The sequence below is a fragment of the Aythya ferina genome (genome assembly GCF_964211825.1).
Source record: "Aythya ferina genome assembly, chromosome: 4".
Taxonomy (NCBI): Eukaryota; Metazoa; Chordata; class Aves; order Anseriformes; family Anatidae; genus Aythya; species Aythya ferina.
In genome coordinates this window covers 26912446-26932663 of record NC_140300.1, presented here as the reverse complement: position 1 = coordinate 26932663, position 20218 = coordinate 26912446, and the positions used below count along the sequence as shown (strand labels likewise).

At 38.6% G+C, this 20218-nt stretch overlaps 2 protein-coding genes across 4 annotated transcripts in view; one reads left to right on the top strand and one right to left on the bottom strand.

Annotated features, from left to right (window-relative positions):
- The first annotated feature begins 7176 nt into the window (after positions 1-7176).
- On the top strand, positions 7177-11883 carry COMMD8 (COMM domain containing 8). The gene is made up of 5 exons (XM_084516538.1): positions 7177-7324; positions 7773-7928; positions 8959-9111; positions 10647-10802; positions 11375-11883. The coding sequence occupies exons 1-5, from the start codon at positions 7280-7282 to the stop codon at positions 11393-11395; spliced, it is 531 nt and encodes a 176-aa protein (XP_084372664.1). The 5' UTR covers positions 7177-7279; the 3' UTR covers positions 11396-11883.
- Positions 11884-18591: 6708 nt separating this feature from the next.
- The window catches only part of GABRB1 (gamma-aminobutyric acid type A receptor subunit beta1), a gene marked incomplete at its 5' end in the record, with an annotated part of 131256 nt that continues 129629 nt past the window's right edge, over positions 18592-20218 (bottom strand). For all 3 annotated transcript variants that reach the window (XM_084519045.1, XM_084519044.1, XM_084519046.1), the window contains one exon: positions 18592-19737. In XM_084519045.1, the coding sequence (XP_084375171.1) occupies positions 19390-19737 (348 nt within the window). In that variant the 3' untranslated portion in view covers positions 18592-19389. The remainder of the gene's footprint in view (positions 19738-20218) is intronic.

Below are 20218 nucleotides of genomic sequence, written 5' to 3'. Positions count from 1 at the left end.
GCAAGTACAACAACATAAAGCACAAGTGTGGTTTTAACTAACTTGGCCCAGAAGTTATCACATGCTTATTTCTGGTCCGCTCAGCTAGCCCAGTGCATTACAGATCTGAGATTAATTAATGAAAAGTCATGGCCTCGGTGAAGAGAAGAGAGACATACTTTCACAAGTATCTGTAGGTCAACTTCAAGCTTGGAAGTAAGCCTAGCGTTTATTCTTGACTAGTACTATATGTGGCAATATCTGAATGACTGCTCTTTGCTAGGATTTTATGCCATATAAGATATTGTAATTAACATATGGAAAAAACATACCATCTTCTAGCGAACAATTTATATTTTCTCTTTATTTTACTTACACAAATAAAGGAATTATTTGAGGAAAATTAAGGTAATTCTAAATTTTCTCTTTAGAGTCACTCAGGATTTCAGGAATATTTCAGAATATTTCAGGAACATTCTCTGAACTATGAGAGGAAAATATCTTAATTCATTTCTTACAGTGGGTTGTAGAAGAAAGAGTAGATCATATCTTCACAGGGCAAAATCCAGCAGGAGAAATCATCTAGTTAGCTCTACTCCAGAATTTGCTCCAGAGTAATTCTAAATAACAGCAAATCTACTCTCAGCTGCTTCACTGAAAATCAATAATATCTCTACTAATGCAATAGTGTTAAACCATTGCAAATCTGGTTTGAATAAAATTCTAGTCAAAGCTATTGTCACCTGCATAATAAGATTCATTACCTCACTATAAATATATTTATATATTTATAATTATATGCATATTCCTACCATGGTTATATTTCACAAAGTACAGAAAAAATAATGTTTTTTATTATGTTAGTTGAAGTTAGTAAGCATGGCGGAGTAAAGCCATAAACTTAATGGATTCCTACACCACCTGCAGGAACCGGTATAACAGATATTATATCAGATACTACTATCTTGAATTTGTTCATGAGCCATACATATTTCACACTTTTGCAGCTATCAGTGACTAAGCCATGAGAAAATCATTTGCCGTTGCAAAGAAGTATGCAAAGTACTTCTCTTGTTTTTGTATCTAATCTGAGATAGCAGAGGCTAACAGCTGGGCTTTTCTCTCTCATGCTGAAGAGGAACTGCAGTAATATCATTCAAAACAGAATTTGTAACGGGATGCTAGGTCATGCAGGTCATAAAACTGCAGCAACAGTGCAATAGTTAGCAAGATTTGAAAAGCTGGTAACTGTAAGGAAGTTGTCCAGGACTCTTACAGCTGCTTCCTCAAATCTACATTTCTTATTAATGCATGAACATTTAGAGAAGAGGTAACTTCGCTTTCAATGCATTTATTCAGGCCTCCTTTTCCTCTGTGATATATTTTCTTGTATTTCTCAAGAGCACTGTATTTGCCCTGTTTGATATATTACCACATTTACCAAGAAAAAAGTTTCCATCTTTTTGGACACATACCTGGCTTGCTGTCATGGTTATACTTTTCCAAAATACAGAGGAAATTATACATTTTTTTTTTTTTTTATCAGATGTTAATTAAAGCTCATAAACATGATGATGTAAAACCACAGACTTAATGGATTCCTATACTACCTGTAGGAACAGTCAGACATTACTATTTTAATTTTGCAGGTGGGGAAACTTAGATGTAAGAAGATGAAGTGGGTTGTCTGAGTCTAGGAAATAATATATGACAGAGTTGGGATTTTTTCCTTATCCTAGTTCTGTGCTAAGTGCATTAGTCAAAGAGTCAAGAAATAAATAGACAAACAAACAAACAAACAAAAAACAACAACAAATAAACAATGGGAACATGTTAAACATCTTTCAAAGAAACTTGTGCATCTATAGTGCGATAACAAACTCCATTTTCCTGGGCTTGAATACAGGCATGGGTAGACAGGATTTACTCTTTAACAAAAGTCTAGGAATGTCTTCATTGAAGTCTATATAACTATTTCCCATGGAAGAGGAAAGGACAGAAGTAGGATGCACATGTGGAAAGCTGCCCCTTATATATTAACTATAGACCCCAAGAAAGTCTAGGCTTTCTGGCCAGCATGATGTCCTGCCAAACTGGACACAGACTGACAAGACAGAAAGTTTGTAAATCCCAAGGCCATTTGCCTTGGGAGTAATTGATTGAATTTACACTGGAAGGGAGTTAGTGACAACAAAGCACTGTTGTGCTGTACTGGCAAAAACACCCTCACCATGGATGTAGTTATATCAGCAAATTGTGCTTCTACTTAGTCTGGTAAAATTACCTTCTCTTTTTATGCCCTTGCTGAAACCACCTCCGTCAGCAAAAACAGAGCTTTGCCAGCATAAGTATTTGACCAACTGCTGTTTCCACTACCATAAAATATTATGTGATAAAAATAAAATACATAGTGGCATTCAAATCAGAGTCATATAATAAATAGAGTCCATGAATTTCTTGTGTGGATGAGGGGAGATGTACCTACTAGTGTGTTTATTATTTTAGGAATACTTTCTCCCCACTGCTATTATGACATGGTGCAACTTGCTATGCAGCATACTCCAGTGTCTACTAATTGTTGTTTACATGCAGGGTGAAGAGTCATTATAATCTACCTCTAGGGCATTTTCTTTTATCTTTTCTGATGTCCAAATAATTTTGAAAAGCACCAACAGTTTATTACCATTCATTATTGATATTACAGTTTTAGGGTTAGGATTAGAGACAAAGATTTGGCTTATGTTTTTAATGCATCTGTCCTAAAAGTGACTATGAATTTTTTGTTGTCTTTTTGCATTCCGGCCATTACAATCATTAAACCTGCACCATGGCAAGTAAAATTCCAGTACTGACATGTACCTGATTTGTAGTTCACCTAGGACTCTTAAAAAAGAAAACAGGAATGTGGAAGAATAGAAATGGAAACAATAGATTTTTTCTTATAAAATGGTAGCAATAGACCAGATGAAAAAAAGTTTTCTGCATGTTCCCTGAACCCAAGACAGGAAATAATGGGCCTGAATTGCAGAATAGGAGAGTTAGGAGAATATTCATAGAGACTGCAGTAGGGCAAAGACTCCTCCTCCTACTGTCAAAGAAGCAAAATAGGATATTATGGTTATGGGAGAGGAAAAGCAAGATAACCAGGTCCCAAAATAAATCTGTGCCTGCACATTTATGGACAGATATTGACAAGTGGGACTCGCAAGCATAAAGTCCCAGTTACTGACTCTGGTTTGTCTTCAGTTAAGAGCTGTTACCCCAGTGGGTATATGGCTCAAGCCAACTACAGGCTCCTTGGCCTACAGCAGGTCATTCTTCTGGTCAAAGTTATTTCCCCTTGTACAGGGTGTGAAATCGGCTCCTGAGCCTTCTACTACTTCAGCCATGCAGTTGTCAAGATGTATTCAGTACAGATATTTGAAAATCTTATGATACAACTAATGTAATTTTGAGTAATATCTGCAGGATTTTATCCATTGGTACTTCAGTCTATACTTGGAGAGTCTCTGGCAATAGCAGTTTCTCTCTGAATATCTTACAGTGTAGCAAGTGCTTACTATGTTCTTTTCTGTGAAAGGTGGTAGAGAGTTCAGTGTATTAATTATTTGTCTCTAAGGTGATTTTGAACAAGAACATCCCTCACAGCTATTGCTAGATCTTCAGTGCAGTCTGTTAGAAGGACAGAACTGCTGCAGAGGATTTTGAAATTCCAGAATGAGAAGTGAAATCAATAATTAATGAAGTCTCTCAATACATCTCTTTGTTGGAAAAATCTAGAGAAGATAGAGACAAGTATAGAAATACGGACATAGTCAATATCCACTGTGTATGATGCACCATACTCAACATGTGTCATAGAGTAAATACATGAGTGTGCCACAGTGCCACAGCTTATGTTTCAGAACTTGGGGGGACCAAATATTGTCATGGCTTTGTGTGCTCACATTTTACAAGTGAAATTATTTGAGAAACCGATTTCTCATTCAAGAGAGGAAACTCTGATTTGACTATAATCTCAAGAATGTAAGTCACCTCCAGGGTAAAATTAAATAAGACTGAATGCTACATTCAGTGAACCTGCAGACATTTCAGCTGTTGAAGAATAAGGATAATGATGCAGATGATAGCTTATGAAGAGCAAATAGCTAATAAAGAATGTTCTGCACATCAGTGTCAAGTTGTTTATCCAGCCTCACTTATTATAAGCTTGAATGAGTGGTCAGTGTAAAAATTAAATGAAGATACATTATTTTTGATTTCATTTAGCTGTAGCATATCAAAATGTGTATGTTTATAAGTAAGCTTCTACAAAAGCTTTTTATATTTCTGGTTTAATAGTTAAAGTGGTTCACTGATTGATACTCATTTCAGGACCAATTTCATCTGCTCTAAGCGTGTGCTGCCAGAAGGGGTAGTTTTGACTTCCCCTTCAGTCCTAACCACAAAGTTCTCTCCTGCCAGAAGTGGTGCTCTGTTGCAACCCGGCTTAAATCTAACTTTGTGACCAAAATACAGAAGTAAAAAAATAACAATTCATTTTCAGCTGTATCAGCTATATTCTGCAGTTGCAGTTTCATCCTGCAGCCACAAGCACCCTAAAGGAAAAAGAAGCAGAGCTGGAGTAAAGGGAATAGCAGGACCTCCCTTTTCCAGGCCATGAATTAAGCTCAGCTTGATCTGAACCGCAGTCTCATGTTTCTTCTGCACTTAAAAAGCATTACGGGTACCTAATGCTTTTTTTTTTTTTTTTACCTGTTGGTAAAATACATCGTCATCTATTTCTACTAATATACCAATTTAATAGTTCCTTGTGGGACAGTGTTATACTCATCTTCAGATGCTCCCTCCAACTGGATATACTTAGAGCAATGTAAACCACCTCTACGCTATAATATATAACCCTATAATATTAAGAGATTCTGATTATTAAATTATTTCCAAATGTTTTAAAAACAAGGACAACAAAATAATTCATTTTAAAAATAGTTTTAATTACTGCAGTTTAGCTTGTTGGTTATCTGTAAAATCAAACAAAACCATCAAGGAGCCAGTAGGAATGTGGATACTATAATTCAAACTTCTCTCCACATTTCTCACTTGTGAAGCTGCTCCTTGTCATCGTGGAGTCTCTTGTCTACCTACTTATCTTTCCACAAGTTTCCCTCCCTGTCTCTGATTTTGTGGTTACTCGACAACTTGCATTCAGAGGAGTGGGGTGGGTTATTGCTGCTGTGGTACAGAACCATGACAAGTTGGTATTTTCAAGGCCTAAGACCTGATGGTGGATCCAAATAATGCAAATCCAAACAAACTCCAAACTGACAAGGCCAGTCTTGTTTGCCACACTACTTTGTAATTTTACACGGGCTCAGCAACATGCATTCAGCTAACCCAGCTCTGATTTCCTTGCCCAGTCCTACTCTGCTCCTCCTATGTCAGTGGATCAAATAAAAAAATAAAATAAAATAAAATAAAATAAAATAAAATAAAATAAAATAAAATAAAATAAAATAAAATAAAATAAAATAAAATAAAATAAAATAAAATAAAAAGCTATACATCTATGAAAAGTGAAACTCTTTATTCCTAAGACCTGGAAAAAACAATCAAACAAACAAGCAAAAACCTGTTTTGAAAGGTGTTCACTGAGATTTTGTCAGGATGCATGGTTCCCTGTCCTCTTTTACACACTCCTGTCTTTCAAGTGTTATGTAAATCTGTTGCATTTATCTCTTGTTTGGTCCTATTCAATTGAGTGGGAGACTCACTACCTTTCTCCTTATCCCCCTATCTTATTTTTCCCTAAATCTGGATTTCCTTTATACTACTCTTGTGTTGTCTCTGGCTCTGTTTTCTTTGAAGCAGAAGCTCCCCCTGCTGCTCTCGTTTGTAGTGTGCAACATTGTACAGTTAGAAACTGGATAGCTTACCAGTCATCTAACAAAGCATATTCTGGGAGAATAAAAGAGGTTATTATTCAAAATTATCTAAAATAAAATAAATTTTTCTTTGCAATTTCAACTTTTCCTGAATTCGATAGCAGCATGAAGTAATTTCACCATAATAAATTTAAATACATTTTCCAGAAGCCTTTATTAAAAATTTATTAGCATTTGCGATCTCTGAGAGGAATTGGGTGCATCTGAAAGTTTGCAGTCAGCAAAACGTGGAATTGCTTCCTCCCCATCTGTTCCTTCCCCCAAACTCCCACACACCACTCTGTTCCTCTCATACTGGCGGTCGGAGAAGACGTGCTGCAAACTGACTTAACCAGCCTGTGCTTGTTTATTTATTTATTTTTTTCCCCACAAACTTTGCACCCACCAGTACAGACTTGTAGCTCTTTTTGCATTCTTAGGGCCTGGTTTTATGCTTACGCTTGTATAATCTATGCCTGTGAATCAGCCAAGTGATTTCAGTGAAATAAGATCTGCCTACAGGTATATCAGCTTCTGTACCCAGTGTTTTGCTGGAGCTTGAATTTGAACTGTTTTTCTTGTACAAGTGATCCGGGGGGGGAAGGGGGGGGTGTAGTTCCTGCTTATTCATGTCCATGTTCAAATCAACTTAAAGTGCAGAAAGCTTGTTGCTAATGTTAAAACCTCTTCCATATGCCCCGTCCCAGTCTGGCTGGCTTTCTTCTCCTGCTTTGGCAAAGCAGAGATACAAAATGAGCTGTTCCAGGCCAACACTGTACTCACAGCATGAGCTTCGGTACTTAGTATTTCCCCTAACTTCTTCAGTTTCATGTAATGTCTGAGCCTTTTTCTTTTCTTTTCTTTTTTTTTTTTTTTTTTTTAATGCTGGAAGCCTTGACCTCCCTCCGCTGAGATTGGCTGAAAGTTAGGCTGGGAAGAGGTGAAAAGCAAAGCTACAAAGCAGAGAGAACTTCAAAATAGCTGAAATGTTGTTGCAGATAAAAATCTGTGAAATTTGAAGGTTCTGGCTTTGTTTGCCTCAAGGCCACGCAGGTTAGGGTGGGCAGTAGTAGGATGGGTACTCGTGTGGTAACCCCCTTGCGCACTCCCTGGGGGTTTTTAAGGAAAGTTTGGACGTGATGCTTAGGGGCATGGCTTAGTGGGTGATACTGGTGTTTGAGGGACGCTTGGACCAGATGATCTTGGAGGTCTTTTCCAACAATTAACGATTCTATGACCATGAGGCAGCCTCCCGGCCTAGCAGCGGGGCCGGGAATCGAACCCGCGGCCTCCTGAGGCGACAGGCGGGGCCTTTGCCCCTGCTCATGCGCGCCGCCGGGGCGACGGAGGGCGGCGGCCGCTGAGGGAAGGGCCGGGAAATGCTGCTCCTGCTGGAGAAGCTGCCTCCGGGACGGGCCCTGGAGGTGGGGGGCTCCTGTTTTTGGGGGGCTCCGGGCTGGGAGCAGGGCCCTGTCCCCTCAGCGGGCCTCTCCGTGGCGTCGCCTTCCCGCTCTGACCCCTGCGGGCCTCTGCGAAGCGAAAGTGAAAATATGGGGGCGCGCTGAGGGCGCCCAGGCTGGGGCGTGCTTTGTGCTTTCCCCTCTCGCATCCCGGAGCAGCGGGGGTTTCTCCTGCTCGTTTCTGCCCAAGCTGTGTCCGAGGCTGCTGGGGAGGAGGCCTCGACGCCATTGCTTCGTCCTGGTGCTCGGGGAGGGGCTGGCAGGGGGATGCTGCGGTTCTAGGGGAGCCTGAGACCCTACCCAGGGGCTGGGGGGGGATAGCTGATGAATTTGGTGTAGGTTAATAGTGATAGCGACGTGTTTTTAACGTGTTTTTTAACGCTTCATGTTTTTACATATCACCTTGTTTCAGTTCCTTCATAAGATAGTCGATGGCATATGTGGCCGGGCATACCCTCGGTACCAGGACTATGGCAGTGTTTGGAGTTTGGCGGAGTGGATGGAGGTTTTGGGAGAAAGCAGGAGGTATTTCAAAGCTGCAGTCGGCCAAAACATGTCTGATGAAGAGGTATGGGCTCGTCACTGACTGGATATGACTTTGAGAAATCGCTCTGTAGTGATTAGCCTTCTAGTTTTTTTTTTTTTAGCCCTTAAATGTTTTTATAGTGTAGCATTTGAGTAGTAGCAGACAAAATCTGAGTACCCTCAAACAGGTAGAAAGCGAGCAGTGTTTGGAGGTAAAATGAAATGTCTTCTATAAGAAAAAAATGGATGGCATTTTTATTAAACAGTGCTGAATAATACTTGATAAAATGCTGTTTTAGTTACTTAAATTGATAAGTACTATAAATTAAATCTATGTTTTCCTTAAAATACATAACCTGTCATTACTGTTCATTGGAAATAAAAACAATTCATGCACGTTTGTTGTCAAATAGCAATTATATGTAAGTCCTGAAAATTCTTAGACTGGATGGACCATGCGGCATGGGGACTACCATTCAAGGCCATTCCAGTGTGTATAACTTTTGCAAAAGTTTTTTCTGTTACCAGGAATCTTGATTCTCATTTTTGCCCATTCCTAGTCTTTTCGCTACCTGGTAGTAGTTACATCTAACAAGGATACTTGTGAAGCTGCGGAAAAGTCTGTTCATCAGTGTGTTCCTACTGAGCTGATGTATTTTGTTCCCCCTCTGATGTTCAGAAACGCAGAGCTAAACCTGGCTGATTGTGTATGTGATTCTTGTTTTGAGTTTAGCATGGCGTTTAAGAAGGCTTCATTCTATGGTCTCTTTTAGTGTAAATGACTGTTTGCATCAACTGTGAATTACTGCCAAACAAGAACATTGTTGACGTTGGTGTGTGTGGTGGTTTTTTTTGTTTGTTTGTTTGTTTGTTTTTTGTTTTTGTTTTTTCATTGCTGTAATAAATACTGACTATCAGACATGGAGAGAAGGCTGAGACTGTGGAGCATAGCGTAACACTTAGATAAAAGCTTGGGTACCAAAAACAAAAACAAAGCAACTATTACAGGTGGAACATCTTATTTCTTTAATTAGTAATTTAAACTGTCATAACTTTTGTTATGATTTTTGTAGGCCGCTCAGCAGATAAAGGAGCTAAATGAAAACTATCAAGAAGCAGTCACAAAGTGTCTAAAAGGCAGAAAGGAAGAAATCAGGAATGCACTGGTAGAAAGAGTAAATGCAATATCATGTGCCCAGCTGCAGGATTTTGACTGGCAATTAAAGGTGAGAGTTTTTCTTTAACGTTGCTTGAATATAAAAAGAAGTGTCCTGCAATGTAGAAGAATCTTTATATCTCCTTAGTAGGGCCAGCTGATTCTGGGGCATGGCTCAATTTTTAAAGGTACCAGAAAACCACATTCATGATAACAGACGCTTGTATAAACTGAACGTAAAATTCTGTATTTTAATGCTGCAGTTTCTCTCTCTCTTTCTCCTAAAAGGAGGTTGAAGTGTTTGTAAGTAATCTTCAGGGTTTCATATACTGTCGTGATTTACAGGCTTAAATAGATAGTATTTTTACTCAAAGGAAAAAGAAATTATTTAAAATAAAGAGTAGTAGGCTGATGCAGGATGTGATTCCCTGATTTTTTTTCAAACTTTTAGACTCCTGTATTAAACAGCTACTTAATAATTAGTTTGGAATCATTTATCTTTAGATTTGTTGTGATAGTAAGTAAGATGACTGCCCTACCTAAAATGAAACGGTGCTTTGGGGTTACAAAGCCACTTCTGCTTTAAGTTAAGCTATGACAAAGACATAAAATATAAACAGCATAAGAAATGTTGTTTACTTAGTCCATGGGAGTAGTTAAATAGTCTTCCATTTTCATTATGTTAAATAATTTGTGTAGTAAACAGCTTTTGAAATTAAAGAGCATTGTCCACCAAAGACAAGATTTTGTGAGAGCAAATGTGCATTGTATTGTGCTGTTATTAATCATTGATCTGCTTTGCTAACTGCATTTACTGGTGAGGAAAACATAAACCAGACTTTTAGTTGCTTGTGGTTTATTTTAACCATTGCTCATGGAAATTTCTTTTTTACTTTCTTCCTATTGCATGACATACATTTCTTGTACATGTCTGAACTATTGTATTAATTTTGCTTTAAACAACTTTTTTTCTTCCTTGAACTTGTGTGTTGTTTTTTTTTTTCACTTGCTCTAATTGAATCCTCCCAAGGAGATTGTCTGTCCTTTGTTGTAACACCTTCTGTGCTGACTATTAAAATAGCTTTGTACAGTGCTGATGAACAGTATTATTAACTGATCCTCTACTTAATACCTTATAAAAGGCCTACTTATACCAGAGTGGGTGTAATAGTGAACAAAAAATAAAGCATAACTGGTATATAATCTTCTTCATCAGTATCAGTCAAGTAGAGTATCTGATAAACTATATTTGATCAGCTGTAGAGAGAGTTGAAAACTGCACAGTTGTCCTCTTTTACCCTACTGCCCCCTTCAAAAATAGTTATGCTAGTCAACGTTATAAAGTGACTACAAAATTTACATACTTCACTTTAAAGAGCCATGATCAAATATATCTTTTATTTTCATCTAAAGAAAAAAACCAAAAATGTAGCAAATGGATTAAAAAAAAAAAATCCTGCAGGTATTGTGAGCAGTTAGTTTTGTCATGTGGATGTTTGTTCTGGTAGCACCCATTCAATATTAAGTAAAGATTTAATGCTCTGAAAGACTAAAAACTTAATGGCTCTGCCTTATGTTTTGTTGTTTTTTCTTCAATCTTCCTAGCTTGCGCTTTCCAGTGATAAGATCTCCATGCTGCAAATGCCACTTCTCAATCTTGACTTGGATGTGAGAGAAAATGGTGAAATTAAACCAGTTTCTATAGAAATGAATAAGGAAGAGCTGCAGAACCTAATAAATGCACTGGAAGCTGCTAATAAGGTAGCTTTTACTGATGTTTTTTCTTCCTGAGTCCTTGTGAACTTGCTGGTGTAAGACCTCTGAGTAACTACGAAGTTCCCAGTGAGGTGAATGTGTTAGTCCAGATACAAGTGCTGGTCTCTTGAAATGAGAGCCCTCAAATGTTCTTCCAGAACAGACTTCAGTAGTCTCCATGTGCCCTGTGTCTGCTTGAAAGTCTGTATGGAACCTATGGGTTGTTTTCGTGTCCATGCTTCTAGGTGAGGACAAGAAGGAATTCATTCTAGTAATGGTGCTGCCTGTTCTTTGTGTAAAGGGAATCCTAGTGGACCTGGAAACCACCATTTTGCTTTTTTGGTTTTGGGGAACCAAAAAGCGGTTAGTGTGCAGTAAGTGCTAAAGAAAGTGGCTGGAAGTAGTAACTGTGTGAGGTTGTACAAGAGAGCTGGCAGCAGGGTGGCACATTTTCCAGGGAAAAGATACATTTATACAGTTACATATACTGTAACAGAAAGCATAAGGGTGTATTTCCTGGACTGATTAAGTTTTTGTCTCATCCAACTTTGATCTTATCCCTTTCCTTCTTTTTGAAGGTTGTTTTGCAACTGAAATGACAGAATTCAGATCATTGATAATGTCTGCTGGCAATGGCTTCCCAGTTGACTTGGAAAAAAAAAAGGAAACGTTCTCTGCAAAGTTGGAAGTTGTTGATGCTGTCAAATACTGAACTGTGAAGGCAATTATGACTTGGGACCAAATACACTATTAAGTCTTTTATGAAACTAACAAAGTCTTGTTCAATCAAAAATAAAAAATTCAGTGTACAGTAGCTTTTAGTACTAAAGATTTATAGAAATATGAAGAAGTATAACTTAGTGTGCTATATTTGTTTCAGTTAAATTTTGGGGGGTGACTGCACAGGTGCCTAGTCAAACTAAGGAGTCTTAATTGCAAAGTATGTTATTCATATCTAAGGTGCCATGATAATGAAGAACACAACTGCATATTTGTATCATTAATGTATTTATACTTGTAAATAGTGAATAAATAGTTGATCGATTGTGTGTTTGTGTGCATTGTTGCAATAAATTGTCTTGATGTATTTAGTCACTAACCTCAGACATTTTTTTACATGCTCAGAGAAAATCAGCACTGCAACAAAAAACAGTATGGAGTCATGGAATGCTTGAGGTTGGAAGGGACCTCTGGAGGTTGTCTGGTCCAACCCTTCTGCTCAACCAGGACTAAGGATACGCAGTGGTGTTTCATCTTTACTATCATCTTATGTTTGTCCTGCCCTTAACTGATGCACCAAACAGGAAAGGCTGCAGACTCATTTTACAGTTATTTTAAATGACAAAATAGTTTGTGTTATGACATAACAGCAATAAGTGCACAAGAGCTATTTTTTTTATAAATATTGGATTTTATTGGAAGTCAGAGTATTGTTTATATAATCATAGAAATGATGTTTTTGATAGTGGGCAAACAGTACTAATGTGTGAATGGCTAAAGATAGAGAGGAACACCAGTAGAACGGTCAAGAACTAGGAGCTAAAATATGGTGATGGAAGAGCATTTGAAGGAAATGTGTATTCTGACCTTGCATCTCTACAGAGAAACAAACCAACCTGTGTAAAAAATGCAATGTCCTTCAGTACATTGAAATTAAATGAGCAAAACAGAAAAGATGCTTCACACCATCTGTCAGAAGATGGTTTTGTTCTGTCTCTGCTCTGAGAAGTAGGTACTTCTGGAGCAAGAAAGGTCTACAGTAGTGACAGTAAAGCTTTTGTGGAAACTGCACCAGGCCTAATTGATGCAAAAAGCTAGAGATTTCACTAAACCCCTTATGCTGTTGTCAGCTTCAACATAATACTTTGATGAATGCAGGTAGGAATGCAAAGGAGGACAACAGTAAAAATGTATGTGTAATGGAAGCATATAAGACGAGTTTATGGGGTCAAGGCAATAAGAGAATTTATGCATTAAGTATGCCCAGCAGTGCTCCCTTCTGGGCTATGGAGCAGGTGTTTAGTTGAAGAAGTTGGCATTACGTTTCCATGCAGATTTTCACGTAACACAAAGCACTGCAGTGCACGCCCCAGACCATGGAGAAATTGTATGCTGTGAGCAGGGAAAAACACAGGCACCACACTGGAAGTGAAAACCAGTAGAAGGGGTATAATTGTGAGAAGTCGTGTGAGTCTGTGACTAAGGGGTGATCAGGACAGCAATTCTATTCCTTTTCAAGGTATAGGAATTAGACCAAGGGTACTGGAGTTTAAAGAGACTCCGTGAATATGAAATTTGTCTGCTTAGCTATTTTTCTGTGTGCTTCCAGGCCTGAGCTCTAGTTAGCTGGTTACGGTCAGCTGGGTGGCTTTAGTGTTTGCATGTCCCACGAATTTGCAACTGTTGTTCCCAGAGGGTGCTCAACATTTAGCCCTGTTTCATGGACATACGTTCATATTGTCTCCTATAATCATAGAACAGTCCAGGTTGGAAGGGACCTCAACAGATCATCAGGTCCAACCTTTTGTGTGAAAAGGGAGCCTCGATGAGATTATGCAGCACCCAGTCTAGCTGCATCTTGAAAACCTCCAGTGATGGGGATTCTACCACATCCCTGAGGAGGGTTGTTCCACTGATTGATTGTTCTCACTGTAAAAAAATTCTTCCTTCAAGACAAAATTTCTTCCAGTTCAGCATGTACCCACTGGGGAGCAGCTCATTTTGGGGTCCCACAGTTGCCTGTGGCAACAAAGAATCATTGTTGCTGCAAAGCGTGCAGCTGTATTTTCACATGACAAAAGCGTAACTCCTCTTTGCTGAACTCATTCCTCTTCACTCATTCCTAATTCTGTCCACATTAATTGGTAACTGCTTGGACAGTTGTGTGACTTGGCTTTGTTTGATTCTTAGAATTTATTCAATTTGCTTTGAAGTCGGTGGGATTCTGAGTGAAGTCACAGTTTGGTCCATTCCAGCTTAGCTGATCATCACATGTAAGAGTCACAGTGATAAGGACTTTATGGAAGAATGGCACTTCAAAAATGTAGACTATATTAAAAGGGAAAAAAATGTGTCATAAATATCGTTTGGTAAAACCTCTGTGTTTTTTCAGGTACCGTGTGCAGACCTATTAAACATGCAATTAAGACTAGAAAAAAAACTTTGTACAGTAGGCTCTTTGAACCAAAGGTCCTAACAAAAAGGTACATATAATGAATGCACACACTGTATGTAGTTTTAATTTCAGCATGTAAAAAGCACCCACAGAAATTCACGTTGCATACACAGACCTGTAGTTTGAATCAGAAAATGCAGCATATATCGATAAGAAGTATAAAAGTGAATTATAAAAAGAAGGTTACTTGCTCCCCAGTGGCATTCACTGCATGTCTCTCCACTTGACAGAAACTTTTCTTTGATTTCAGAAAAAAAATCATGGTTTTCTTGATCAATCATTTCACGCACACTGAAGTAAACCAGAATTGGATCAGACCAGCTAGCTGTGAACATGGAAGTAACTACTACACTAAAACTGCTTTTGCAACAAAGCAATCGTGCATGTCAAAATGATGTATTTTTAGAAGACCCAGACCTCAATTATCCTGTAAAAAGTATCTGAGATCTGGAGGAAGCCTTTCTGATAAGAACCATGCTGACAAAATTATGCTTTTATTTGAAAGGAACAGTAACAGCTTGTTCTGAAGTATACACACTTTACTAACACTTTGAATTGTGAATTAATATACATAATAAAGTATTAGAAAAAAGTGATTATTTTTCCTTTTCTGCTACTAGAGCATGCTTCCATAAGTGCACCGTTAGTCTATAGTTTTTTATTACTTTGGATCTACTTCAATTAAGTTTGGCAGTATACTTCATTCCCTCTGCAAGTTTGTGCTTTATACCCACTTCAAGACCCCTCCAGACAAAAACAAAACAAACAAACAAACAACAACAACAACAACAAAACAACACTGCCAAAACATGGAGAAGCTGACAAATCTCACAAAGAGTCATCCTGTGGACCTTTACAATCCTGTGGGTTTCAAAACAGCTCCACACAGGGCTCACCAGGCCAGTCTGTTGGAGAGGTCATTGCAAGAGCAGAACCTTGTATTTTAGGCTGCTTTCTGGAGGATAATATACTGGGTGTTAAACCCTTCCTGCTGTCTATAGCCGGGAATTTTACTCGAAGATACTCACCATATTTGCTAGCACCAGTGGGAGTCATAACATAGAGAAGCTCTGGCTGTTTCTTACCTTCAGATTAATCAGCTAAATTAACAGTGATAAAAGGCACTGGAAGGGCTCGAGCCTTTTCTAACTGCAAGCTACTCCAGGTTCACAGGGACTGCTTTGGTGGTGGACTGTTTGGGGGGAAAGATTCCTAGCATCAGGTGATATATTGTTAACGAGGTCAAAACAGACCAAAATGTGAACCATCAGATTAATCATCTCTGCTCTCAGAGAGCTATGTGCTCCAGAGGGGCTACCTACTGGGTTAGCCCTTGGCCATTTCATTCATAATCAAGTGGGATAGTGCTGAAGAGAAGTAAGATTAGAATGAGATTAACAGATTGTTATAACTCTGAAAAAAAATAGTTTTAACAGTACAAGAACCAATGAACCCCATTTTTCTGTGGATCTGGGTAGTGAACTGAAGCACCAAATGGATTCTCTGATGGCTAATAAGGCTGCAGTTCCCTTTCTTCCAGAAAAGAGGGATGGATTAACAGGAGTTTTGCCCTATCTGCAGCTACCTGTTTAGGTGCAACTTGTAAGAATATAATACCTCACAGATCCTTACTATTCTGTTACCTTTTGGTTGAAACTGCTAGTGGAGTCAAATATTATTGGCAGACTCCCAGGTAGACACACATGCATGCACACACGCAGGGACAGAAGATCTTATCCTTGGGAAAGCTATCTAAAAAGGACTTCCAGTACAAGTTTATTTAAATATATTCAAATTCATGAATAGCATGAAACAGCAGCACAAATTGTAAGGGGGGCCTAGCTGAAATCTAATTAGCAATAGCATCTTATCTACACTGAGCTTGAAGTCTGCTCCTGAGGGCATGCAAACTAACTCCCAAAATATAGCAGTGATGGAGCTTAGCAGTAAAGTGTCTGTTATTCACTTTTATTGTTTAAAGCCACTCAGATGACTCCAGCCTACTCATGGGAAGATGCTGTGTTTCTTTTGTACTCACTAACTTCTAACACCAGATGGCAAAGTACACGGGTACCCTATATATAGCTCCTCTTTTCCATCCTGTGCCTCTAATAACCACTGCCTTTTCCTTGCTGCCAAGCTATTGCTCTCAAGTGAGAAGTGTTCTGCCTTTTTTTTTTTTTTCTTTTTTTTATAAAAGCTATTGGAAAAAATAAAATGTGCTAGTTATGGTTATGTACCCTATTCCCCAGTTTTGGTTTAATTCTCTTTTAAGGCTAGAAAGAGGTTTTTATTTAAATCAGTCATGCCTTGCAAGCTTCTATACAAAATTCTGTTTTCCCTACCAGAATGGTTAAATATGCTGACAGGAGCTCAGTGGGAGACAGGAGATGCTGGCTCTGGGGTAAGATATTGCTTGCCCATGTGTGTGATGTGGCTATTAGCCCCTGCTGCAAATCTTACTGCTGAGGGCCAGCAGCTGTTTCCTCATTCAGGATGGTGGCTTCCAGCCCCCAGCACAGCCAGAGCTTGGTGCATACTGTACAAAACCTGCATTGGGGCTGGGGTTCCTGTCAGTGCCATGCACCAAGGGACTCCTGAAGCATTAGGTTGGACCCCTGCTATTCTGGAACATGCCACTTTGAAAGAGTATTGCATTTACACAGCTCCTAGTTAGTGAACTTTCCTCAGCAAGATATTCTTTTTTTTTTTTTTTTTTTTTTTTTTTTTTTTTTTTTTTTTTTCTTGACACAGTACATGTAACTGCTTTTAGCCCACATGCTAGCACTTGTATGAGCTAACTGGATGATACATAAGGTAGAAACTATGTATATCCAGATGCTACGAGTCTAAAAGAAAATATGTTGAAGACCATTAAAGCAGACCTTCAATCTTAAAACAGAAGGCAAAGCATCCCTTTTTATTACTTAAGTTCTTGTTTCTGTATTGCATTGGATGTTGGCTCATCCTTAAATATCTACATGGCTGTACTAGTAAGGGGAAATCGTCATGTCTTTGTCTCCACACCACTGGGATAGCAGGATTAAATTACTGACCTATGCTCTGCCTTGGAATGTCTCTCGGAAATCAGTTAATACGAAAACATGGGTCACTGACAGCTGTCTTTCACATCTTACATTACAAATTTGCAGAATGTATTGCTGCCTTTGAATTTATTTCTGGGTATAACCACAAAACTGTCTTTGAGTCTGTTATACTTTAGTTATTACTTCTGTCTTTGTGGTCTTTCTTCCTCCTCTGTCCTTAGGGATGTCCAATCTATTGACCTTGTATTGTTGGGCTGGAGAGAGGTTAAAAGGAGTGGGGGAACATCTGAAAGCTTTTTTTTTTTTTTTTTTTTTCTATTTTCTCTTTTGATTTAGATGGTCTTGAGTGTAACAATCGGGTGCTGTAACAATCAGGTGCTATTTTTTAGGAGTGGGTTGCAGACTGCCTTTGAGGTTGGGTACTTTTATAGCTGACAGCAGCAGGTGGATATGTGTATGCAAAGTTATAGTTATTGGTGGATATTGGTCTAATGCTGAGAGGAACCCGGGTTCAACCTCACACTGAAGGTACTTTAGAACTTCAAAGGAGCCTTTACTGGTGTTCTGTAGCACATAGAGAAACTACTGTTGTAAAAGAGAAGTATGTAGTGATCTCTAAGGTATCACAGCCATTATTCTCCTAAATACTGAGATAGTTAGTGCTGAGCCAAAGTATGGCAACATGATGTGTAATGAGTACCAATCTATTAAAAAAACACACACACACAAAAAAAAAACAAAAAACAACAAACAAACAAACAAACAACAACAACAACAAAAAAACACCACAAACAAACATCAGAAAAGAAGCAAACAAAACCTCTCCAAAAATGCATCTGAAGAGAGATTGCATCCTGAGGGGTTTAGAGGCCTGCAAGTTCACTGGCTCATTGACTTAGTCTCTCTGCTTGTATACTCTAATGCCAGTTTGTTAAATTCAAAACCATGTAATGGGGTGTGTGTTTTGAATGGACAGCAAATATGGTCTTACTACCGTTGCTCTCCTGGGGCTATTTCTTGCAGTTATGAAGCATTCAGCTTGCTTAGCATGCAAGACTTCCATATGTTTTATGTATTATTTATTTCAAGATACCAATGTATTATTATTAGTTGTCATTAAAGTATTCTTGGTCTAAGCATTTTAAAAATTTTACTAAAAAAGTAATTACACTGCCCCAGTTTGAGTCTGATGATGTGGGGCAGTGCTTAGGGAATATTTGGAATTATTTTAGAGTGGGCACAATCATAAGAGTTGTACCCTCATTTGACTGTATTAATATTATCCTGAATCATCTCAAATTGGACCTGATGTCCTTTGAACCTGGGATGAGACTGGGACTTTGGAACTCACAACAAAACTGATAGACTAAAGGATCAACCTAGTTAAGCAATGCCAAATGCCTGTTTTGCAGCCTCACATATTTTATAATGAATGCATTAAAGCTATTGCCTTTCTGGGTTAGTGATTTATCATTCTAGACTCTTTCTGTAGAGGTCTGCTGCACAAACAAAGGGAAGAGGCAGTGTGTCCTGATCTGTAAGGAGGTTCAGTTCTGGTGAGATGTGACAAATGTTAACATTCAATAATGTTTCTTTTATTATTACATTCCGAGTGCAAAGTTGTAAAGTCAACTAGTGATAAGGTCATCAGTAGACTTTACACCAGTCAATGAGGAACTGATTAAGAAACTTTCCAGACTGCACATTTGTATTCCTTACTAATGTCTACATGTGCGTATTGCTGCCTACTGTCCTGATCAGTGTTTCTTTCTGTAGATGATTGATAGTCTTGGGACTTACATAGGCCATATTGACTTGTATATCTTGACTCTCCTAAAAGTATGAAATGCTTTCAACACAAAATAAAATTTAACTTATAGTAGTTATGTTTCAATAAAATGCTATGTTAGGTAAATTAATATAAACACTATTAGGAAAAAGCTGACAATAAGGAAGGGGAAGGGACTTGATACAGATAGGAGATGACCAACCGACTGCTCCTTAGCTGCATGCACCTTGCTGGCATCTTGCCTGCAGCTCCTTGGCTGGGGTTATGTCTGGCAATATGCAGTGGCTATTAGCCTAATCTGAGCTCTGACAGTGGCGGAAGCAACACCTCAGGAGCCATGTGTCCAACCTCGCTCTTTGAGAGCAGTTTTGTACTATTCTGATCTGAATATGATGTCTGTTTGTATTTTGTTGTTGTTGTTTGTTTCTTTGCTTTAAAAGTTTAAACCTAGAAGTAATCAATGGCTGGGTATTTCACCTTGAAAATATAACATGGCTACTTCAGTCCTTAATAGTTAACAAAATTGAGAAGGAAAACAAAAAAGTCCAGATGTGTTAGTGTATTATAACATTATTGCATAAATTAGTGTACATAATACAGCCAGTAAACAACATTGAAAAGAATAAACGTGATGGGAAAGACCATCCTGGACCACTTGTCTATGGAGTTAACATCAGTCAAGTCAGGGATCTTGACTTTGATCTGGGATGCCCTTCTTCGTAAGCGTCCTTTTTTATGAAGCCTGTGCCTGTCCAGAGCACTCCTGCTGTAGAGGTCTCTGCTGGAAGTGGCTCTTCTGTACTGCAGGCTGGTGCTGTCATATATATACGTGGTGGCTTGGGTGTCACGGAGACTTGTGAACATGCCTGAGCTGCTGAAGTCATTTCTTATGTCGAGTGGGTTAAGCAGCACATTTCCATGGGCATCAACCTGTGTCAAGGAAGGAATGTGAATTAGGTAAGTTCCTCAGTCAGCCCAAGCTGTCTCCCAGATGGGCAGGTACCTTTTGGCTCTACAGTTGAGGTGCTTCTGGGACTGCAGGGATTGTTGCATCTTGTCGACGGAAGTGAAAAGATGCTGAATATGCTTTCCTGACTAGTATGAAATCAGCTATTAAATGTCTAAGTATCTTCCATCCTGACCCAGCTTCTTGGTCTGAGACCTTTCAACTCAGTTATTGCATTATCCATAAAGGAACACTTCTACTTTTATCTTTCACTTAAATCATGATCTTTATGAAACACTGAGGTTTAATATCTGGTGACCTGGCACCTTAAGCTTTCTTGTACTTGAGGTGACAATAAAACATTCCTGTCTCTGCCATTTTTATACAGTTTTGTACAGTTTTGTACAGCTGTGGGTTAGTTTTAAAAAGTTTTGTGATGACAGATTCATCATATGAAGAACATGT